We start from the raw sequence: 23,952 nt of genomic DNA, 5'->3' as shown, positions 1-23,952 counted from the left end.
AGCCTTAAGCTCACAGCTGATTGGTTTGTTTATAGAAAACATTCTGAAGTGACTTTGAGTTTCAACACTTCTAGTGCAGACGACCTACAGCTGTCAGGCCTTTCGTCGCTTCCAGTGTTTGGATGACCAGTTTTCTGTCCTACAGGGTTCCTGTGGCTCAATTGAGCTTGGCACTAGCAACACCAAGGTCATGGGTTTGATTCTGAGGGAACACACAAAAAGATCAAATGCACTGTAAGTCGCTTGGATAAAGGCGACTATGTCCTGTTTATTTCTATCCATACACGTTTAACAATGCATTAGTTCAGTGTTTCCCAAAAAGTTTTCTGCCACGGCACATTTTATACCACTAAAATATTCTACGGCACACCACGATCCCACATAGGCTAACCATCGTCGATATTTTTCCTTTTCAAGAACTTGTTCATGTTTTCTGTCCATATTAGTAGCGTGTTTACTTGTAATGTTTGAAATTCGGCTATGCAAAAAAATTAACAAAAAAAAAGTCACATACAGAGCTTGTGTTATCCTCCGTCATTTTGATGGACAGGGTCGTAAAAATTCTGTCTATTATTACCATTCAATATAAGTCGTATAAACATCACTCACTTCATAGACTTCAATGTATTCTGCAGCGCTGACACGAGTCATGTGATGACCCTTTACTCGAATAAACATCACTCACTTCATAGACTTCAATGTATTCTGCAGCGCTGACACGAGTCATGTGATGACCCTTTACTCGAATAAACATCACTCACTTCATAGACTTCAATGTATTCTGCAGCGCTGACACGAGTCATGTGATGACCCTTTACACGAATAAACATCACTCACTTCATAGACTTCAATGTATTCTGCAGCGCTGACACGAGTCATGTGATGACCCTTTACTCGAATAAACATCACTCACTTCATAGACTTCAATGTATTCTGCAGCGCTGACACGAGTCATGTGATGACCCTTTACATGTATAAATATCACTCACTTCATAGACTTCAATGTATTCTGCAGCACTGACACGAGTCATGTGATGACCCTTTACTCGAATAAACATCACTCACTTCATAGACTTCAATGTATTCTGCAGCACTGACACGAGTCATGTGATGACCCTTTACGTGTATAAACATCACTCACTTCATAGACTTCAATGTATTCTGCAGCGCTGACACGAGTCATGTGATGACCCTTTACGTGTATAAACATCACTCACTTCATAGACTTCAATGTATTCTGCAGCGCTGACACGAGTCATGTGATGACCCTTTACGTGTATAAACATCACTCACTTCATAGACTTCAATGTATTCTGCAGCGCTGACGCGAGTCATGTGATGACCCTTTACGTGTATAAACATCACTCACTTCATAGACTTCAATGTATTCTGCAGCGCTGACGCGAGTCATGTGATGACCCTTTACTCGAATAAACATCACTCACTTCATAGACTTCAATGTATTCTGCAGCGCTGACACGAGTCATGTGATGACCCTTTACTCGAATAAACATCACTCACTTCATAGACTTCAATGTATTCTGCAGCGCTGACACGAGTCATGTGATGACCCTTTACTCGAATAAACATCACTCACTTCATAGACTTCAATGTATTCTGCAGCGCTGACACGAGTCATGTGATGACCCTTTACACGTATAAACATCACTCACTTCATAGACTTCAATGTATTCTGCAGCACTGACACGAGTCATGTGATGACCCTTTACACGTATAAACATCACTCACTTCATAGACTTCAATGTATTCTGCAGCGCTGACACGAGTCATGTGATGACCCTTTACTCGAATAAACATCACTCACTTCATAGACTTCAATGTATTCTGCAGCGCTGACACGAGTCATGTGATGACCCTTTACTCGAATAAACATCACTCACTTCATAGACTTCAATGTATTCTGCAGCGCTGACACGAGTCATGTGATGACCCTTTACACGTATAAACATCACTCACTTCATAGACTTCAATGTATTCTGCAGCGCTGACACGAGTCATGTGATGACCCCTTACGTGTATAAACATCACTCACTTCATAGACTTCAATGTATTCTGCAGCGCTGACACGAGTCATGTGATGACCCTTTACTCGAATAAACATCACTCACTTCATAGACTTCAATGTATTCTGCAGCACTGACGCGAGTCATGTGATGACCCTTTACGTGTATAAATATCACTCACTTCATAGACTTCAATGTATTCTGCAGCACTGACGCGAGTCATGTGATGACCCTTTACACGTATAAATATCACACACTTCATAGACTTCAATGTATTCTGCAGCGCTGACGCGAGTCATGTGATGACCCTTTACATGTATAAACATCCCTCACTTCATAGACTTCAATGTATTCTGCAGCACTGACACGAGTCATGTGATGACCCTTTACATGTATAAATATCACTCACTTCATAGACTTCAATGTATTCTGCAGCACTGACGCGAGTCATGTGATGACCCTTTACACGTATAAACATCACTCACTTCATAGACTTCAATGTATTCTGCAGCGCTGACACGAGTCATGTGATGACCCTTTACATGTATAAATATCACACACTTCATAGACTTCAATGTATTCTGCAGCACTGACGCGAGACATGTGACGACACTTTTGCAGATTAACCATTGCTTTTCACAATCACAAAAATGTCCGATTATGGTTTCAAAATGGCAAATTTCTCTGAAAGGTGAGGAGTTTGGATCCCTGAAATTATTATTTTTTTTTCATGCATTTATTTATTTTGTGGAATTTGTTAATTTTCACGGGACACCTGACAATCTAGTGTGCCACGGCACAATGGTTGAGAAACACTGCATTAGTTAGTGCAAAGGTGTTTAACAGTAGTTCAACAGCCAACAATGCAAAAAATATACTATATATATATATATATATATATATATATATATATATATATATATATATATATATATATATATATATATTTTAAACAACATTAAACAATTTTCAACATACTTCAAACATTTCTTATTGGTTCTGGCTCATCAAAAAATAGGCTAATGTCAATAATGAAAACAATACACTTTCCAATGGGAGCGTATTTGAAGTTGCACAATCTGAGCTAAACAGACTTCACATCTCAGAGGACACTAATGCCATGTTTGTGGTGTCATGATGGCCTTTGTGCTCCTAGTTGGCACAGACATTAAGAGCAGTCAATTCTCAATGTCTCAACAGTGCACAGTTAAAAAAAAAAATCTGATCTGATCTGATTACACACCAGCAAGCCGATTACTTGAAAAAATGTTTTACAATTCATGCAAGGGAGGTCCATTTGTCATATAGTCCAGATTTGTTATTGTTTTGTTTCACATACATTTAAATATGGCTTAGCGCAACATCCTGAAAGAATGATTTGTCCTGTGAGTTGTGAGTTGTATTGAAAGAATATAATCTGATAATGGTGGATTAGCTTCTAGACATATGGACCAAAATCCAACATGTGCTTCCGTTCGCCCTAAAACAATATATGTCATGCTCTCTCCACACTTGTGTCACATCGGTTTGACCCTGGCATGAACCTTTAGTTGGTCTCCTCTAAAAGGATTACTCCAAGTTTATTTTCAGTTGCATTATGGTTGTTTTCTCCAGACGTATCAGCTGAAAGAGAAGACGGGGCTGGTGGGCGTAATAAGCTCATTTTGGGCGAAGATCAATCAACCGTTCCAGCCGGGTGTACCGGAGCCCCAAAACCCACGCACACGTGTCCTGTCCCAGCCGTTCAGCAGAGACAAGCTTCATCTGTGAGTGCCAGCACTCGGAGACAGCCAAACGACAATGAAAGCAAACATATAAACAAATATCATGCTTGCTTGTTGGCCTAATTGGTTTTATTTTTATTTTGCAGATTTGAAATAAAATCAAAAAACAGCTTGTTCAGCAATGCAATACGAGGTCGAATTGTGAGTATCACTAACAATGCAACATGGCAGGTCTGGCAGAGTGCGTTTACAAACGTAAACAGACATGCACACAACTAGGGGTGGGCAATATACAGGTCTAATCGATATACCGGTTGAAATGTGTCAACTGGTAGGGGGTATCCTTTATATTAAGGTTATGCAGAATGCTGCCGCATGGTGCCGCGCGCTACAAACAATCCGGCTGTTCTGCCACAAACATGGATAGAGTAGCGTTCACACTAACTAAGTTACCCCAGGAATTATTAAATAACACCTTTATTAACTGTGCATTTATGTCTTGAACTGTGGCAAAAAAAAGTATGTGAACCCTTTGGAATTAGCTGGTTTTCTGCATTAATTGGTCATAAAATTCTTCTTCTTCATCTTCAAAAAATCTTCATCAAAATCACAGGTATAGTGCTTATTGTGCTTAAGCTAACAACACACACACAATTATCTATCATGTCTTTTTTGAACACACCCCATTCAACTTACACAGTTCTGTGGAAAAAGTAAGTGAACCCTTGGATTTAATAACTGGTCAATCCTCCTTTGGCAGCTATATCCTCGACCAAGTGTTTCCGGTAGATGCGGATAATAGATTAGACCTGCGCAACATTCAGAAGGAATTTTGGTGTGAACGGCTCTCTTGAGGTCATTCCACAGCATCTCTATTGGGTTAAGGACTGGGCTCTGACTGGGACACTCAAAAAGGTGGATTTTCTTTTTTTGAAGCCATTCTGTGGTGGATTTACTTCAGTGTTTAGGATCATTGTCCAGCTGCATCACCCAACGTCTACTGAGCTTCAGCTGGTGCACAGACACCCTGATATATTACCCTCGATACTGGCAAGTGGTCCAGGCCCTGATGCTGAAAAGCAGCCCAAAATCATGATGCTCCCTCCATCGCGCCTCACCTTTGGGATGATGTTATCACGTTGGCATGCGGTGCCCATTTTACGCCATATGTAGTGCTGCATGTTCTTCCCAAACAATTCAGCCTTAGGGCGATTTCACAGCTAGTTTGTTTGAACTCTCCAAGCACTCTCAGAGTGGTTTAACGTGTATATTTGAAGAACCCAAGTGGCCCCACATAAAAGGACCCAAAATTGATTCGTTTGTGGGTCAGTGTCTTCCTTCATGTTGTCCTGCCTGTTTGATGTTTTCCATATAGTAGACTCATGAACAGAGATGTTAACCAGTTCCAATGATTCCTGCAAGTCTTTAGCTGTCAAAGGGCACACTATGTTCTGCGGTGTGCCCTTTGAGTCATCTTTGCTGGACGGCCACTTCTAGGGAGAGTACCCACAGAACTAAATTGTCTCCATTTATAGACAATTTGCCTAACTGTAGACAGATGGATATATAAGCTCTTCGAGATAACTTTGTAACAATTTCCAGCTTTATGTAAAGTGTAACTGGCCCTGGTCGCCCCACTCCAAACGAGATTTGAACCAGTGTGGAAGCGGGTGTGCTAACAAGGAGGCTAAAGGCTACAGCCTCTAGCGTCAGTCGCTAATGCACCTCTTGAGGTCAAGAGAGTGAGGTTTACACACTGCACAGCTATCTATCAGCTGGCTCCTGTTACACTCACCCCCCTAAAACTCACTCCCATCCAGGTCACGGCACCATTGAAACCGGCCCTGGTCGCCCCGCCCTGAACTCGAACCAGTGTCTCTGGCATAGGAGGCGGGTGCGCTACAAAAGCTCCCATTACAAAAGCAACAATTCCTGATCGTAGGTATTCTGAGATACATTTTTTGGGAGGCATGGTCCACGACAGCAGCTGCTTCTTGTGAATAGCAAACTCAAAATGTTTAAGTCAAAGTATCTCTAACCCACACATCCAATCTCGTTTCATTAACGGGATGCCAGGTTTACCAACTCCTGACTGTAATTAGCTTTTGTTGACATCGTTAGCCAAGGGGTTCACATACTTTTTCCAACCTACACTGTGAATGTTTTAACGATATATTCAGTATGTACAAGAACATAATTTGTGTGTTATTGATTTAAAAAGATTGCTTCTCATTGTAACTTTGATGAAGATCAAACCAGATTTTAAGTCAAATTTAAACATATAAGCAGGTAATTCTAAAGGATTCACATACTTTTTCTCACCACTGTAAATAGTTGATGTAATGCAGTTTGTTGGAAAGGAGGAGACGAGAACCGGCTTGATAATATTAATAATAGTTTAATTGGTAAACTGAAACTGACATACCCCCCCCCCATGGAGAGCATGCTTTAAGCCCTGTCTGCCGGCAGGTCATCCCAATCTACCTGGACGAGGGAGGGGACAAGGGGAGGGAAACAGAAATAATTCAAATGGGGGGAGGTACTTCCTGTAACAGTAACCCCCCCCAAAAAACACTGTAAAATTTAAATGAGAGGGAAAAGGCCAACGCAGAGCAGCAGTGAGAGAGAGAGAGGAGAGAGAGAAAAAATACCTACTTGCCGGTTCTCCGATACACCGTCGCACGGTCCTCGATCACTTCTCCACCCTCTCAGGTGGACGACAGCTGCTTAATCTAGATTTGTCTTGACCCCCGGCAGTCAGAACGCCCCTCCGTGTTCTCGGACACGGACACTCTTCCGTCCCTGGCAGCGGCCCTACCGCTCCAGGCGGTCGGGGAGACACTTCCCTCCTCCCCTCACGGACGGCGGTCTTCCTTCGACCCCTCCGCATTTCTGGGGGATGGCAGGGCTCTCCTCCGCCCCTGGTAGCGGCTCCATCACTCCAGGCGGTCGAGGATTCCAGTCCCCACTCGCCTCGCGGATGGCCGCTCACCACGTCCAGGCGGTCTACTCCCTCCCCTGGTGGATGGCAGCGGCGCTCCCCTGGGTGGACGGCAGTGTCGAGGACTCCACGAGGACATCCCTCCTCCTTCCCAGGCTTCGGCACCAGTGTAACGCAGTTTGATGGAAAGGAGGAGGCGAGAACCGGCTTGATAATATAAATAATAGTTGAATTGGTAAACTGAAACAAAAGACAAACACACACATGACGGACATGTCCATAAATGATCTCTCTCTCCTAGCACCACCGTCTGCAATCGGCCTTTATCCCTCTTGGAGGCTTAATTAGCCTGATAAGGGACCAGGTGTGTATAATCACAACCCGGCCCCGCCCTCCGCCCTGCCACAGTTGCATAAACGTTTCCAGTATCCATTAGAAGGCTTTAGAATCAAAGCAAATGCTTATAAGTTAAAAAAAGAAAAGGCTCATTGGACTCTCAGGCAATTCAGTATTTCATAAATAATAATAATAATAATAAAAAAGCAGTTAACTTTTAAACATGGTTACAGTATTGTTAAATTCCACTTGTAAAATGGTTAATTTTTTCCTTTACCGTCCATCTTTACGTGATACTTGCGAAGTTGCAACGCCACCTTACAGTAGAATTTGGCCTTCTTAGGCATCATAGGCGTATGGGGAGTTTGCATTTGATGCCTTAAACTGTACGTCTCGGTAGCCAGTTCACTAGGTCTTGGAAAAGAGCTTCAGTGTATGTGTGCAATTGTTTTATGTTTTAATTCATTTATAAATGATTGTGTCTATACTCTCTTGCAGGTTTATGAAATTCTGAGGCGCACGGCCTGTACACAGACCTGTCAAACTATGGGTATGTTCTTGGGAATCCAAATGCTTAAACTCCGAAATTGTATTATACCTTTTTTTTAAACTGGATTCTTTTAAGGTGATGTGTTTTTCTCTGAAGTCTTCAGATTGACAAATTCAGCTGCAAATTGTATTGCTGTTAGACTGCAGGCCATTGATAGTCTTATGCTCAATGATATGGAAATAAACGTAACAATATATATATATATACACTCACCCAAAGGATTATTAGGAACACCTTTTCAATTTCTCATTAATGCAATTATCTAATCAACCAATCACATGGCAGTTGCTTCAATGCATTTAGGGGTGTGGTCCTGGTCAAGACAATCTCCTGAACTCCAAACTGAATGTCAGAATGGGAAAGAAAGGTGATTTAAGCCACTTTGAGCGTGGCATGGTTGTTGGTGCCAGACGGGCCGGTCTGAGTATTTCACAATCTGCTCAGTTACTGGGATTTTCACACACAACCATTTCTAGGGTTTACAAAGAATGGTGTGAAAAGGGAAAAACATCCAGTATGCGGCAGTCCTGTGGGCAAATGCCTTGTTGATGCTAGAGGTCAGAGGAGAATGGGCCGACTGATTCAAGCTGATAGAAGAGCAACTTTGCCTGAAATAACCACTCGTTACAACCGAGGTATGCAGCAAAGCATTTGTGAAGCCACAACACTCACAACCTTGAGGCGGATGGGCTACAACAGCAGAAGACCCCACCGGGTACCACTCATCTCCACTACAAATAGGAAAAAGAGGCTACAATTTGCAAGAGCTCACCAAAATTGAACAGTTGAAGACTGGAAAAATGTTGCCTGGTCTGATGAGTCTCGATTTCTGTTGAGACATTCAGATGGTAGAGTCAGAATTTGGCGTAAACAGAATGAGAACATGGATCCATCATGCCTTGTTACCACTGTGCAGGCTGGTGGTGGTGGTGTAATGGTGTGGGGGATGTTTTCTTGGCACACTTTAGGCCCCTTAGTGCCAATTGGGCATCGTTTAAATGCCACTGCCTACCTGAGCATTGTTTCTGACCATGTCCATCCCTTTATGGCAACCATGTACCCATCCTCTGATGGCTACTTCCAGCAGGATAATGCACCATGTCACAAAGCTCGAATCATTTCAAATTGGTTTCTTGAACATGACAATGAGTTCACTGTACTAAAATGGCCCCCACAGTCACCAGATCTCAACCCAATAGAGCATCTTTGGGATGTGGTGGAACGGGAGCTTCGTGCCCTGGATGTGCATCCCACAAATCTCCATCAACTGCAAGATGCTATCCTATCAATATGGGCCAACATTTCTAAAGAATGCTTTCAGCACCTTGTTGAATCAATGCCACGTAGAATTAAGGCAGTTCTGAAGGCGAAAGGGGGTCAAACACAGTATTAGTATGTGTTCCTAATAATCCTTTAGGTGAGTGTATATATTCTATAATATCTACATGTCTTGATTACCGATATTTTATTCACTTATTTCTTCTCATTTCTGTGTTAGGCATTTCGTCATTGTTAGCTAAAGGGGTCTATGACTCTGCCTTTCCTCTGCATGATGTAAGTATTCTTCGCATCCCATTAGAGAGGAACTGGTTTGTGATTGTGTGTAAAGATGTGATGTGGTTTGGTAAGAGCTCTGTGTGTCTTCATTGCTGCAGGGAGACTTTGACAGCTCAGATGACAGAGAGCATCGCAACGACAGACAGGTGAGTCCTGCAGTCTGCTGTGGACAATGGAGTGACACACAGTGAAGTTTAAGATGAGCTTTTATTCCATTGATAAATCATCAATAAGCTGCTTATTCTCCGAGATGTGGGGGGGGGGGGGGTATGTATGTGGTTAAAGGAATTATACAGGCTTTAGGGAGAACAGTAGTTCACTCAAAAGATCAAAATTCAGTCATCATTTACCCACCCTTAGGTTGTTCCGAACATGCATGACTTCCTCTGTGGAACACAAAAGGAGATGTTAATGTGACAACATCAGTCACCATTCACTTTTATTACATCTTTCTTTCCATACAATGAAGGTGAACGGCGACCGACGCGGTCAGTCCCTAACATTCTGCTGAACATCTCCCAGGGCTGGACTGGTATTCTGGTATACCGGGCATTTTCCCGGTGGACCGGCACACTTTGGGGCCGATCAGGGGAGGACTTGCCATTGGGAGAACGAGGGGTCCGGTGGGTCGGACTAAAATGAGCCGCCACGTTATGCAGAACGCACCGCAAAACGGCGCCGCGATATGTGAACACCCCCCTCCCCCGATTTCTCTTCCCAGTCCAGCCCTGACATCTCCAGTTGTGTTCCACAGATGAAAGTCAAATAGGGTTTGGAACAACATGAGGGTGAGTAAAGGATGTTTGCAGTTTTATTTTTTCAGTAAACTGTCCCATTAAGAAGTGACCGTTGTGTGTTTTGCAGTTGTTGCATGAAGAATGGGCCAATTATGGAGTTTTCTTCAAATACCAACCCATGGATCTTATCAGGTATCAGAAAAGACACGTTTTACGACCATCTGGTTCTTTGAGAGAAAGATGACATTACTTTTGGAGTACACAGATGGTTTTTGACTGGTTATTATTTCTGCAGATTTCTGTGGGTACACATTCCTTGCAGACTTACTTATTAGTAGTATTCTGAAAACAGTATTAATGTGTGTGTTTGTGTTGTCTATTAAACTGCACCTTATGGGAACTTTTGACAAACTTTGCATTTGTATGTTTTGTAGCTATTGCGTGACTTATTTACCTGTACTCAACAGGAAGTATTTCGGAGAGAAGATAAGTCTGTATTTTGCCTGGTTGGGAGTGTACACACAGCTGCTGATTCCAGCCTCGGCTTTAGGAGTCGCTGTATTCCTGTACGGCTGCTTCACTGTAGACACCAATGTGCCCAGGTAAACACACATAAATATATAAATACGTTCCACTGCGGACTTCACATCGACATTTTTTGCTCTTAATGTAAGGGTCGTTGACTAATAAGGTTCTCCGAGATGATAACAATGAGAACATTTTAAAAAATCTAGATTAAACCCACATAAAACATGCAATATTTGTGTTCATTGGTTTCATAGATTCATGAAAAACATTTATAGCTATGTAAATTTTTTTATATTTAATGACATAAAATATGTCAAGTGCTGTTATTAAAATATTAAAATATGTCAAGTGCCGTTATCAAGTAAAAGTTATTAAAACACTTTCCTTGCATCTTAAGTGTACACAACTTCATCAGTCATTTAAAAAAAGTTTTCAAAGTAAAATGTATATTTTTTTACAAATATCATGAAATTTGGGGTCACATATATTAAAGGAATATTCCGGGTTCAATACAAGTTAAGCTCAATCGACAGCATTTGTAGCATAATGTTGATTTCCACAAATCGACTCGTCCCAACTTTTCTTTATAAAAAAAAGTCAAATTCAAAAGTCGTGAATGGGGCCATTTATTTGTGAGTTTAAACTCAGAAATGTGAAGCTAATAATTTCATAGAAGCACATTTATATTCCTTTAGGACCTTTTCTTAGGGTCACTCCATTTGACCTGAACACATTTTGCCTTTTCAAAAAAAAGTCAACATTTCTGATAGTTTTTAATAATATAATGACAGTCATGAGAGTCTACAGGAGTATTCTCTATTTTTAGTTTTGTTGTTGTTTTGTTATGGCTGCCTGCATGTTGGCTGCACCACCTGACCTCAATTTGGTAGACAAAAGTGTTTCTAATATTAACCAAATTTTAAAACAAAATTTTACCATTTTATTTTTTCAAGAATTTCAGCTTTTAATGACACTTTTAGACTGTCTCCAGACGGTTTCACCACTACAAATTACAAAAAAATATCTTTACAAATTACTTTATACGGAGTGACACCAGTCAGGCTTCCTAAGCCTGTTGGCCCGGTTGCTAGGGAAGGTAGAGTCACATGGGGTAACCTCCTCGTGGTTATCTCGCTATAATGTGGTTCGCTCTCGGTGGGGTGCGTGGTGAGTTGAGCGTGGATGCCGCGGAGAATAGTGTGAAGCCTTTACACACGCTCGGTCTCCGCGGTAACACGCTCAACAAGCCATGTGATAAGATGTGCGGATTGACGGACGTGGACGCAGAGGCAACTGAGATTCGTCCTCCGCACATGGACTGAGGCGAGTCACTACACCACCACGAGGACTTCGAGCACATGCCGAACTTGGGAGAAAAGGGGAGAAAATTGACCAAGAAGCTACAGTAATTATAATTTCTTTAGACCAACCCAAATGTGTCTTTTGGAATATTTAGATATGAATTAAGACATTATTTAGTCCCTTCTTGTGGAGATGCTTCATCAGGTTTGGCTGTTCTTATGGCGACATCTTGGACCATTTTAAATGTACATTTATTGTAAAGATTTCACTGATATAATGATTCATATTATGTGTCTCTCTCTGTCTCTCTCAGTCAAGAGATGTGCGATGAGCGTCTTAATTTCACCATGTGTCCTCTGTGTGATCGTGTGTGTGATTACTGGCAGCTGAGCAGTATCTGCAGTACTGCGCGTGCCAGTTATCTGTTTGATAACCACGCCACTGTGGGCTTCGCCATCTTTATGTCCCTCTGGGGTATGAACACTTCTACTGTGTCTTTACTGAAAAACAATATTAAGAATATATTGAAAAGTGGTAATATAAACAGGTATAAACACTATGTAGATAACGTTGATAATCGTGTACGTGTGTCTAGCGGCAGTGTTTCTGGAACATTGGAAGAGGAGACAGCGATGTCTACAGCACAGCTGGGATCTGACAGGCATGGAAGACGAGGAGGTGAGAACGATCACAAGCATTTTAGAGTTCGAGAAACATGACAAAACACAGCCACAGAAAACCTCTAATATTCATTACTGTATAAAACAGATAACAAAAATAGCCCTCACAGTTGTGCTCGTGCATAGACATTCAGTCTAATCTAACGCAGTTCATGCACCACCTTCAACGTTTCATTGAATATCTCGGCCTCTGAGTGGACTACAAGCTCAATCAAGGTGTCATTAGAAAGCTGAGATCCTCCCCTTTGCGATGATATATTTTATATTTTATCATCAATAGTCAAAAACATATTTTTCTGATGACTTGTTTAGTATGCTTTTCCTTCTGGATGGCATATTTTGTTCTGGATATCTAAGATATACTGTAACATTGGATTATTCAGCCACGCAAGCTCACAGATTTTATTTATAACTCATATGGTAAAAGCCTATAAAGTTTTAGGTGTTTGGGCTTACAGCAGCAGTTATTGCCACATAAATGAGACGTTTGTATTTGATGACTTGAAGAAATCATATTTCACTTTGTGATTTATTTTGAAAATCTTTCAAACTGTGGTATAAGGTCAACAAGCTTAACCATACAGTCACTTTCCTGAGAGTGAGAGCTTTCATTTGACATATGACTTGCCCTAAACCATTTTATTTTCATATAAATATTTCTACCCTATTACCTCTAGGGGGCACTGATATGCTAAATTAAATTCTTGAGGCCTTATTTTGTTATTTTAAGTAACATAAATGTAGAAGTGATGGTTATCTGATACCTCATATGTCTGACTTCTGTATAAGGAGACTTTAATGTTTTAAGAGCAACCCTTTTTCGCGATATAGCGTCCCCCATCACTATAACACAAAATATAAATGTAATTTTTAAATAAATGTATATAAAAAAAGTTATAAAAAATTATTTAAAAAATGTCAAAAATGTCAACAAAAAAAAAAGATTTACGATGCTAAGGCAGAAAAGTGTCAACACAGTCTGTGAAAAGGGTCAATGGAAAAGAACACAGAGGTCTCGAGACACATTTTTAAAAGTTTACATTTTTTTAACATGACTTTGCATGCAAGTAGCTTAAAACGCCAAACATCTATCTAGCACGTTTACATAGACCAACAATTACAAAATTCAACAGATGAACACAAGAACATGTCTTCTGTGAACGCAACCTGATGCAGAGATAAATATCAGCAATCAATCAAATTAGGTGACAGAAACAAATTGTTGTATAAACCAACAAATGGCCCGGTTGCTAGGGAGGGTAGAGTCACATGGGGCAACCTCCATGTGGTCGCTATATTGTGGTTCTTGCTCTCGGTGGGGCACGTGGTGAGTTGTGCGTGGATGCCGCTGTAATGCGCTTAACAAGTCACATGATAAGATGCGCGGATTGATGGTCTCAGAGGCAACTGAGATTCGTCCTCCGCCACCCGGATTGAGGCATGTCAATACACCACCACGAGGACTTGGAGCGCATTGGGAATTAGGCATGTCAAATTTCTGCCTTTAAACCCTCCAAAAATTGGCCCCATTCACTTCCATTTTTTTAAGAATAGGAGGGAGAATTCAAAATAAATGTTTGTTGGTAATCAGCATTATGCCACAAATGCTGTTGATTAAGCTTCACTTGTATTGAACCCGTAATATTCCTTTAACTGTGGTTAAATCAATGTAACGCACTGCCTCACGTGGCTTATTTCTTAATATAAAAAATACATAATCTTAACAACACTAAATAGCTGCCATCTCAAAAGCGTTGCATAATCTGGCCTATGAACTCATACGAACACAGATCATAAAGCATTGCTGAATATAATGTGACACAGTATCCTGTTCTCTTTAGTACCAAAACAACAAACAGACCCTCGGTTTGACTCAAACAGTGTCTCAAATAGACTGTTGTTGTGCTCAATAGGTTTACGAAAACAAGCTTTCATTGTTCATGGGGGGTTTGAACCCTTCACCTGTGTGTGTGTGTGTGTGTGTGTGTGTGTGTGTGTGTGTGTGTGTGTGTGTGTGCGTGCATGAGTGTGTGTGTGTGTGTGTGAGTGCATGAGTGTGTGTGTGTGCGTGCTTGCATGAGTGTGTGTGTGTGTGTGTGTGCGTGCGTGCGTGCATGAGTGTGTGTGTGTGCGTGCTTGCATGAGTGTGTGTGTGTGTGTGTGTGTGTGTGATAAGATTGAGTTCTGCTTAAAGCATTGAGCTGAGAGGATGAAGAATTCAAGCTCAACAAGACTCATGAGAGATGTTCTTACGTGAACAACAATGTAGTTCAATTAATCAGCACATTATACAGTGTAAAGTGGGATACATACAGATTCCTGTACTTTTTAATAGTATCCCAAAGGAAAGTTTAATCCCAAATGAGACCTCTTTATTATAACTATGGTTATCTATAGTTTTAGGCAGGAATGAGATTAAATGGAGCAAATAGTGACATCATGTTTCTTCACATAAAGACTCTCTAGTAATCTCAAGTGTCTCCTCTAGAGTTTCAGAAGAGATCTCAAATATGTCTCAGACTGTGTTCAGGTACCAAAGTCTACAATGAAAAGTCAGAGATTTCAATATGATGGGAGCTATGCAATCCACATTTTATAGTTCTTTACTCTTACTGAATGTCATTAATTGTCGCATTCATTTCTATTTTATTTGAAAGCACTTACACTTGAAAAGAGACGCACGACCCAATGTTGTCCGGCTATTTCTAATCTGATGGCTCGTCAACTCTTGTATCTTTATGGTATAGAAAAAGCATCCTTGTCTCATAGAATCAAGTTACTATACCTACATTTCTGTTAAATTATTTTCAGGTGGCTCGTTATATGTAAAAAGGTCACTTCTAGTGAAATGAACACTTTCACACAAATCACGAGTAAACGGCAGATTATTATATATTATATATTATAATGTAACATTGGATTATTTGGCCACGCAAGCTCACAGTCAAGTAAAAATTGGCTCATTTTTTACAACTCCATAAGGTAAAAGCAGATATAAGTTTTGGGCTATTTGTGGCTTACAGCAGCAGTTATTGCCGCATAAATGAGACGTTTGTATTTGATGACTTGACGAAATCATATTTCACTTTGTGATTATTTTGAAAATCTTTCAAACTGTGGTATAAGGTCAACAAGCTTAACCATACAGTCACATTCCTGAGAGTGAGAGCTTTCATTTGATGTATGACTTGCCCTAAACCATTTTATTTTCATATAAATATTTCTACCCCATTACCTCTAGGGGGCGCTAATATGCGACAACATTTTTGAGGCCTTATTTAGTTATTTTAAGTAACATAAATGCAGAAGTGATGGTTATCTCGAGAAAAATTCTGATTTCAAATAATACCACTTATGCCTGACTTATGTAGGAGACTTTAATGTTTTAAGCGCAAACTTTTTTCACGATATAGCGTCCCGCATCACTATAACACAAAATATCTGACGGCTCGTCAGCTCTTGTAACTTTATGGTATAGAAAAGCAACCTTGTCTTATAGAATCACGTTACTATACCTACATTTTTGCAAAAAAAATTTCAGGTGGCTCGTTATATGAATAAAGGACATTTCTAGTGAAATGAACACTTTCACAAAAAACGGCAGATTATTAATGCATAAACATTTACTTTTCGCCCTGTTCCTCACACAATGCTATCTTATGACCTCTAAACACTTTTACTATAGCGCATGAGTTGTTTTAACGTTTGCATTACATAATCAACAACATTTACAAGCTTGTTCAAGAGCGCGCGAGTCAACACATGAACCGAAAGTGTCATAGAAGCACCAAAACATGGTTGGGGGGGGGCTCGGACACTGTAAGGTTTAAGGTTGGGAGGTCACTGTTGTTGATTTAAAGCTCGATAGAGCATTAACCTTACAAACCTCATCTATGTGGGAGAACATTTTACTCGCTTTTAGTGCCACACAGTGGACATTTCTGCCACGACACGTGTAACGAATCACGTAATATCATATAGCTAAAATATCGCCACAGTTAGGAGATTTTTATGAGATCAGGCTCTAGAAAAGTGCAGTACATCATCATACAAGTACATACTAATTGGACATACTGCTTTATGCATACTATGTAGTGAGAAGTATGCATATTTGGACAGGAATGGTAGATATGTGTGTCATATTTTACACCATATTTTTCTTTGCTTTGATGCTGACCAATAGGACAGAGCAGAGGTAATTGATTATTTACTTGTTTACTTTCCCTTTCTCTATTTCTCTTCGTCTATCTGTCTCTCTCTCTCTTACACACACAAACGCACACCATATTTCTCTTTCTACTACGTGCTCCCATCCCCCACCCTCATTCTCTGTCCTGTTTGCGATTTTCTGCACAGCAGGAGGGTCAATTTTGCGGCTGAATCCATGATGACGCTGTTCAATGAACCAGCCCTGAATTCATGGGTGGAGGAGAGATTTATGGGGGATTAACTTTGTAGTAACCTGTGTGCCAAGAGATCCTTTACTGTGATTTATTAACATCCATTAACCCCGATGCCATAATCCTGACAACAATGCACTTGCCAGATAATTGTGACCTTTGTTGTGTAGTTGACAATGCTACCTGTTACCTGAAAATACAATCTACATCATCAGAACATACGTGTATTACTTATTATATACCCCACAATATGTAACAATATCCTGTCATTGTATGAAATCATCCTTGTTTGATTGCTGGTCTAACTGATTCGTCTACAGCACTCATCTTAAATGTGTTTGCATATTAACCAGACAAACCCAGCGGGTTATGGGTTTTTAAATGAACTACCTTATCAGCCAACGCTCACTTCATAATTTTCCTATTTTTTTGGCGCGTCCTTGCCTCAAGAATAGAAAGTGATTGTATGTGTAATCAAAACAATTATATGTACAGTATTTGTGTATGTGAAGCCAGTTTCTATGGAGACTGTTTTGCTTCAGCATAAGCGTGTGTGTGTGTGTGTGTGTGTGTGTGTGTGTGTTTAATGTCATCCTCAAATTGCTATTGCTTTTGGTGCTTGTTGACATCTATAGAGTCCTAGATCGCAAAGCTTGATGTACAGTGTGTGTGTGTGTGTGTGTGTGTGAGTGTGTGTGAGTGTGTGTGTGAGAGTGTGAGTGTGTATGTGAGTGTATGAGTGTGTGTGTGTGTGTGTGTGTGTGAGTGTGTGTGTGTGTGTGAGTGTGTGTGTGTGAGATTGTTTGTGAGTGAGTGAGTGTGTGTGAGTGTGAGAGTGTGTGTGTGTGTGTGTGTGAGTGTGTGTGTGTGTGTGTGTGTGAGAGTGTTTGTGAGTGAGTGAGTGAGTGTGTGCGTGTTTTTGTGATTTACGAGGACAATTTTGTAAGTTACAAATTAGTAATTACAAGGGTATTATGCTATAAATGTGATTTATGAGGACATTTCTAGTGTCCCCATAATTCAAATCGCTTAAAAATCATACTAAACAATGTTTTATTGAAAATGTAAAAATGCAGAAGGTTTTCTGTGAGGGTTAGGTTTAGGGGTTGTGTTAGGTTTAGAGGATAGAATCTATAGTTTGTACATTATAAAAGTCATTATGTCTATGGAAAGTCCTCATAATGATAGGTAGACCAACATGTGTGTGTGTGTGTGTGTGAGAGAGAGTGTGTGTGTGTGTGTGTGTGTGTGAGTGTGTGTGTGTGTGAGAGTGTGTGAGTGAGTGAGTGAGTGAGTGAGTGAGTGAGTGTGTGTGTGTGTGTGTGTGTGTGTGTGTGTGTGTGTGAGCGTGTATTTATCACTTTGTGGGGACCAAATGTCCCCATAGGGATAGTAAAACCCGAAATTTTTGACCTTGTGGGGACATTTTGTTGGTCCCCATGAGGAAAACAGCTTATAAATCATACTAAATTATGTTTTTTGAAAAGGTAAAAATGCAGAAAGTTTTCTGTGAGGGTTAGGTTTAGGGGTAGGGTTAGGTTTAGGGGATAGAATATAAAGTTTGTACAGTATAAAAACCATTATGTCTATGGAAAGTCCCCATAAAACATGGAAACACAACATGTGTGTGTGTGTGTGTGTGTGTGTGTGTGTGTGTGTGAGTGTGTGTATAAATAGGGAGAGAACCTGTCTAATATTGTGCATTTCTATATCTCAGAATGAGCTGCGTCCAGCATATGAGGACTTTCTTCAGAAGAAACAGCAGAAGGCAATGAATAAGAAGAAGAAGAAGAAGGAAGAGGTAAATGTCATTAAGATGTACACAATTGGATTTTGCTTTGTTTAATCTATAAAACAAACTGGGGATTAGGACTGGGTAAATATACAGATTTTTTTCCATTATTCCCAATCTTCATTTCTAAAATCTCAAGATCTATATTTGAATATTTATTCACTGTGTTGAGTGTAAAAGTTTGATTTGACCTGTTCCATTTAACGTGTGTCCAAAGACAAGATCCACTAATCCAATTGAACGCATCCCATTAAACATTCCCAGTGATGTGGAAAAATTAGGTGAACCCTTGGATTTAATAGCTGGTCGATCCTCCTCAGTCAGCAATGACCTCAACTAAGTGTTTCCCCTGGCTGCGGATTGGACCTGAACAATGTTCAGAAGGAATTTTGGACAATTCGTCCATACAGAACTGCTTCAGCTCAGCCAAATCCTTAGGATGTCTGGCAAAGTAGCCCCAAATATTGATGCTCCCTCCACCGTACTCCACCGTTGGGATGATGTTTTCATGTTGGTATGCGGTGCCCTTTTTACAGCATACGTAGTGCTGCGTGTTCTTCCCAAACAATTCAACCTTAATTTCATCAGTCCATAAAAAAAATTCCCACTTGCTCTGTGGAGTGTCAAGGCGTTCCCTGGTAAACTTCAGGCACAAAGCTATATTTTTGTTGGAAAGCAGTTGCTTCCTTCATGATGTCCTGCCATGAACACCATACCTGTTTAATGTTTATCATATACTAGACTCATGAACAGAGATGTTAACCAGTTCCAATGAGTCCTTCAAGTCTTTAGCTGTTACTTTGGGTTATTTTTTACCTCATTGAGCATTCTGCCATGTACCCGTAGAGTCATCTTAGCTGGACAGCCACTTCTAGAGTGAGTAGCCACAGTCAGGGATGGATTACTGTCCGGGGGTGCCCTGGACTTTAAGGCGGCACAATCTAGTTTGGTGATCCACCTGCTTGGGCATGAACAACACCACCCCCACCCCCAAACAACTTCTGGGCATGAACAACACCCCCTCCCAACAACTTTTGTGTGGAGGGGGGCCCTTGGAGATAACTGGCCCCAGGGCCTTTGCAAATCATAATCCGTCCCTGGCCACAGTACTCCTCTCAATTTATAGAAAATTGTCTAACTGTGGACAGAGGAATAGCTCTTCGAGATAACTTCATAATGCTCTCCAACTTTATGCAAAGCAACAATTCTTGATTCTAAGTCTTCTGAAATCTCTTTGTTTGCAAGGCATGTTCCACATCAGCAGATGCTTCTTTTGAAAAGCAAACTCAAAAATGTTTAAGTGCTTTTTATAAGTCTAAGTAGCTCTAACCCACACCTCCAATCTCATTTCATTAATTGGATGCCAGGTTTGCCAACTCCTGACTCTAATTAGCTTTTGTTGACGTCATTAGCCCACATTAACATACTTTTCCCAACCTACACTGAATGTTTGTATGATATATTCAATATGTACAAGGACAATACAATAATGTGATAAAATGCCCCTGTACTACAATATATCAAAATAATTTAAAGGAAATATTTCAGGATTTTCTCTTTCCTTTTTTGATCTTCTTTAATTGTCCCATATCACGTGATTTTTCAGAGTTATGATAAATATTACACAATATTCAATAGATCTCCAAGGATCAAAAAATCCTGTAGGAATTTTCATTAAATTGAATTTCCATTTGCATCCTTTAGGATGGGCTCCAAGTTATGATAGAAATTACTAAAGAAATCCTTTATGCATTATTCCATTATTCCCCATGGACATTAACATCAGCAGTATCAAATTTGAAGTTTATTATGATCTCTCTTCATAAAACATGTTTTCTTCAGCAAAGCCACAATTCAGAAAATGGTATTCATTGACTCTTTGCCATCTAAGGGGCTGTTCAAATAGGACATGTTCTTGCGTCTATCTGCACTGTTTATTGTTTATCTATGTAGGCGTGTGCTAGATGGACGTCTTTGACCATTGCAATGCATTTCATCATTGCTTTAGTGTCTCATAATTCTTCATCATTTACTGATTTTTGAAAACATTGATGGAAAAATCCAATGGTTATTGGGATTTTGTATGGTGTTGAGACAGTGTGAACGTCACACTGCCTCAAAACCATACAAAATCCCAACAACCATTGGATTTGTTTATTCGCCTTTACAATGGTATCGTATCATTCACTATTTTTTCACTAATACTTGAACATTTTAAAGGACGTCACTGGGCTAGAATACCTGGAAGAGATTTTAGTCCTAACAAACAGAAATGTTTACTGGTAGATGTGAAAGACTAAAAGAGAGTGTGTGTGCCATGCTTTTAATCTCTGCTTTGTGTTACAGCCGGATGCAGGAACAGATGACAAAGGCCGAGAGAAGCTACTGTCTGCCAAAGGAGGGCAGCTACCGGTGCGGAGGGGGGGATAATTTGAGAGAGTTTACTGTGTGGGTCTGTCTATGAGAGTGAGAGCTAATCAACTTACCCCAAAGAGGGCGGGACTTCAGAGATAATGCCGTTAGTTCTGAGCTGTCAGTCAGAGAGTGGTCACGGTGATGACCTCCGCCGGAGCCCACCTGCCGAAATCCGTCTTTCTCCTTATCTCATCGCTAGCTGTCTCTGTTCATTAGCACTCTAATGGAAAATTAATTAATCAGACAATGAATAACACAGATTGCTGGCTTTGTGTTTCTCCATATCGGTTTGCTCCGTCTCATATGAGCAGTTTGGTCGCAGTTTCATTTGATGTGATTTTGCGGATTTTTGTTAATGTCATCGTGCCCTTGTACATAATGTCTGGCCTCCGTGCCGCACACACAACACAAATACGCACGCAAACTACACACAAAACCAAAAGCAGATTACCTCTCTGGGTATTCCACACTAGATTATGCAGGATTAGAGTGAGACCTGGATTAAAACACACAAGTTAGAGTGGCGTCCTTCCTCTAATCAAAGACACATGTTTACTGTGTATGTGCGTGTATGTTTTAATTCAGGTTTCATGAGTTCAAAGTCCAAAAACATACTTTTTAATGTGTCAGATATTCTCAGTGCATGCTGTAGCTAGTTAGTAGTTAATGTATGATGTATATCGTTGGCCATATTGGAATCTGCCAATATTATCAGTATATGGGTCGGATTTTACCAATATTAGGTTCAAAAATAATGACAGATTTTAAATGGATAATGCATGTTTTCTGTATTTTTATTAGTTATTTATTTTTACTCCCCAAGTTTGGAATGCCCAATTCCTAATACTTAGTAGGTCCTCGTGGTGGTGCGGTTACACACCTCAATCCGGGTGGCGGACAAGTCTCAGTTGCCTCCGCTTCTGAGACCGTTAATCCGTGCATTTTATCACGTGGCTCGTTGTGCATGACACCGAGGAGACTCTCAGCATGCGGAGGCTCATGCTACTCTCTGCGATCTACGCACAACTTACCACATGCCCTATTGAGAGTGAGAGCCACTTATGTGACTCAGCATGTGACTCTACCCTCCCTAGCAACCGGGTAATTTTGGTTGCTTAGGAGACCTGGCTGGAGTCACTCAGCACAACTCATTCAAACTCGCGACTTTAGAAGTGGTAGTCAGCATCAATAGCTGAGCTAACCAGGCCCCCCTCACATTTTCAGTTTTTTTGTATTTTGGAGTAAATTTTGAATAAATAAATAATGTCTAAAATAAGCATTTATTTGATTTCAGAAATTTTGTGTGCATTTTAATTGCCAATATTATCAGTATTGAAGAAGAATCCTTTATTGTGTTCACACATTATACACACAGTTTTTTGCATATATACAGTGAAATTTATTAGTTTTCACATATCCAGCTAAGCTGGGGTCAGAGTGCAGGGTCAGCCATGATACTGGAGCAGATAGGGTTAAGGGCCTTGCTCAAGGGCCCAACAGTGGCATCTTGGTGGTGCTGGGGCTTGAACCCCCATCCTTCTGGTCAGTAACCCTGAGCCTCAACCACTGAGCCACCACTGCCCTAGCCAACACATACCCTAGTATGTGTTGGATTTGGCCGGTTCAAAATATACCATCAGCTTTTGTCAAAGAATAATAAAGTTTATTTTTTATTTTTACATAGTACATATATTTTGGAATGAATTTTGAGTAAGTAATAATAATAATAATAATAATTGTATTTATATAGCACCTTTTAGCGATCATTTACAAAGTGCTTCATAAAACATAAAATCAAAAACACACGCAGTAAAACACAACACATTCACATATTAATAAAAGCAATTCTATACAAAATGTGTTTTTAAACAAGACTTAAAAACAGTCACAGATTCAGCAGATCTAATATCCCAGGTCAGGCTGTTCCATAATCGTGGGGCCTTCACTACAAATGCGTTATTACCTTTTGTTTTGTTTCTAGATCTTAGAACAGCCTAAAGTTCACAACAAGAAGATCTAAGAGGTCTAACTGTTTCATAAGGTGTTAGAAGAGTTAAGAGCTAAATATTCAACCCATGTAATGCCTTATATGTCATTTAGAAAATCTTAAAATCAACCCTAAAATAAATTGGTAACCAATGCAAAGAAGCTAAAACTGGAGAAATATGATTAAAAGACCTTTTTCATGTTAAAAGTCTATCTGCAGCATTTTGCACTGATTGTAGCCATGCTAAAGTGCATTGATTTAAAACTGAAAACAGGGCATTACAATAATCAAGGAGAGACTAAATAAAAGCATGTATGAGCTTCTCTGTATCCTTGAAACCCAAGGCATGTCTCATCTTGGTAATGTTCCTTATAAAAGCAAGATTTCCTGACATGATTATCAAAACAGACTCCCAAATTTCTCACCACCTGCTGACCTGATTAAGTGTTGACTCAATCTAACTTTTTTTTTTTTTTAAGAATCATGGCCGATTATAACAACCTCTGTATTTAACTAAATAAATTTAAAAAAAATGTATATCTACCATGCACGCTTGAAGAACATTTAAATTAGACAGATCATTGGGATTCAATGACAAACACCGTTGCAGTTCATCTGCTGAGCAATGAAAATGAATGTTGTATTTTCGAATCACAGAATCTAGCGGTAACATATAGAGTAAAAACAATACTGGCCCTAATAGGGATCCTTGAGGAACACCACAATTCATTTTTGAAGAGGAGGACATCTCATCTCCAACAGATACTACAAATTTGTAGGAACTACTGTGTAAAATAAGCATTCTTTAAATTTCAACACATTTTGTGTACTTCTTATTTGTCAATATTATCAGTATGGGGCTGATTTGGCCAATATTAGGTTTAAAATATACCAGCAGCTCTGTTAATGGATAATGCATATAATTTGCAAGAATTTGCTTGGTTTTTTTTTTTTATATTTTGGAGAGAATTTTGAGTAA

The 23,952-nt window shown here is 40.0% G+C and overlaps 1 protein-coding gene across 1 annotated transcript in view; it reads left to right on the top strand.

The window, feature by feature from the left end:
• LOC127661357 (anoctamin-1-like) overlaps positions 1 to 23,952 on the top strand; it is a 53,751-nt gene that overhangs the window by 17,706 nt on the left and 12,093 nt on the right. The window contains exons 6-16 of the mRNA XM_052152005.1: positions 3,639 to 3,790; positions 3,895 to 3,949; positions 7,524 to 7,575; positions 9,074 to 9,129; positions 9,231 to 9,278; positions 9,997 to 10,061; positions 10,337 to 10,471; positions 12,013 to 12,173; positions 12,295 to 12,377; positions 18,497 to 18,580; positions 20,918 to 20,983. Coding sequence (XP_052007965.1) covers positions 3,639 to 3,790; positions 3,895 to 3,949; positions 7,524 to 7,575; positions 9,074 to 9,129; positions 9,231 to 9,278; positions 9,997 to 10,061; positions 10,337 to 10,471; positions 12,013 to 12,173; positions 12,295 to 12,377; positions 18,497 to 18,580; positions 20,918 to 20,983 — 957 coding nt within the window. The remainder of the gene's footprint in view (positions 1 to 3,638; positions 3,791 to 3,894; positions 3,950 to 7,523; positions 7,576 to 9,073; positions 9,130 to 9,230; positions 9,279 to 9,996; positions 10,062 to 10,336; positions 10,472 to 12,012; positions 12,174 to 12,294; positions 12,378 to 18,496; positions 18,581 to 20,917; positions 20,984 to 23,952) is intronic.

Source organism: Xyrauchen texanus, chromosome 21 (assembly GCF_025860055.1).
Source record: "Xyrauchen texanus isolate HMW12.3.18 chromosome 21, RBS_HiC_50CHRs, whole genome shotgun sequence".
Taxonomy (NCBI): domain Eukaryota; kingdom Metazoa; phylum Chordata; class Actinopteri; order Cypriniformes; family Catostomidae; genus Xyrauchen; species Xyrauchen texanus.
The sequence above is the reverse complement of the archived record's forward strand: the minus strand, read 5'-3'. Positions and strand labels throughout refer to the sequence as shown.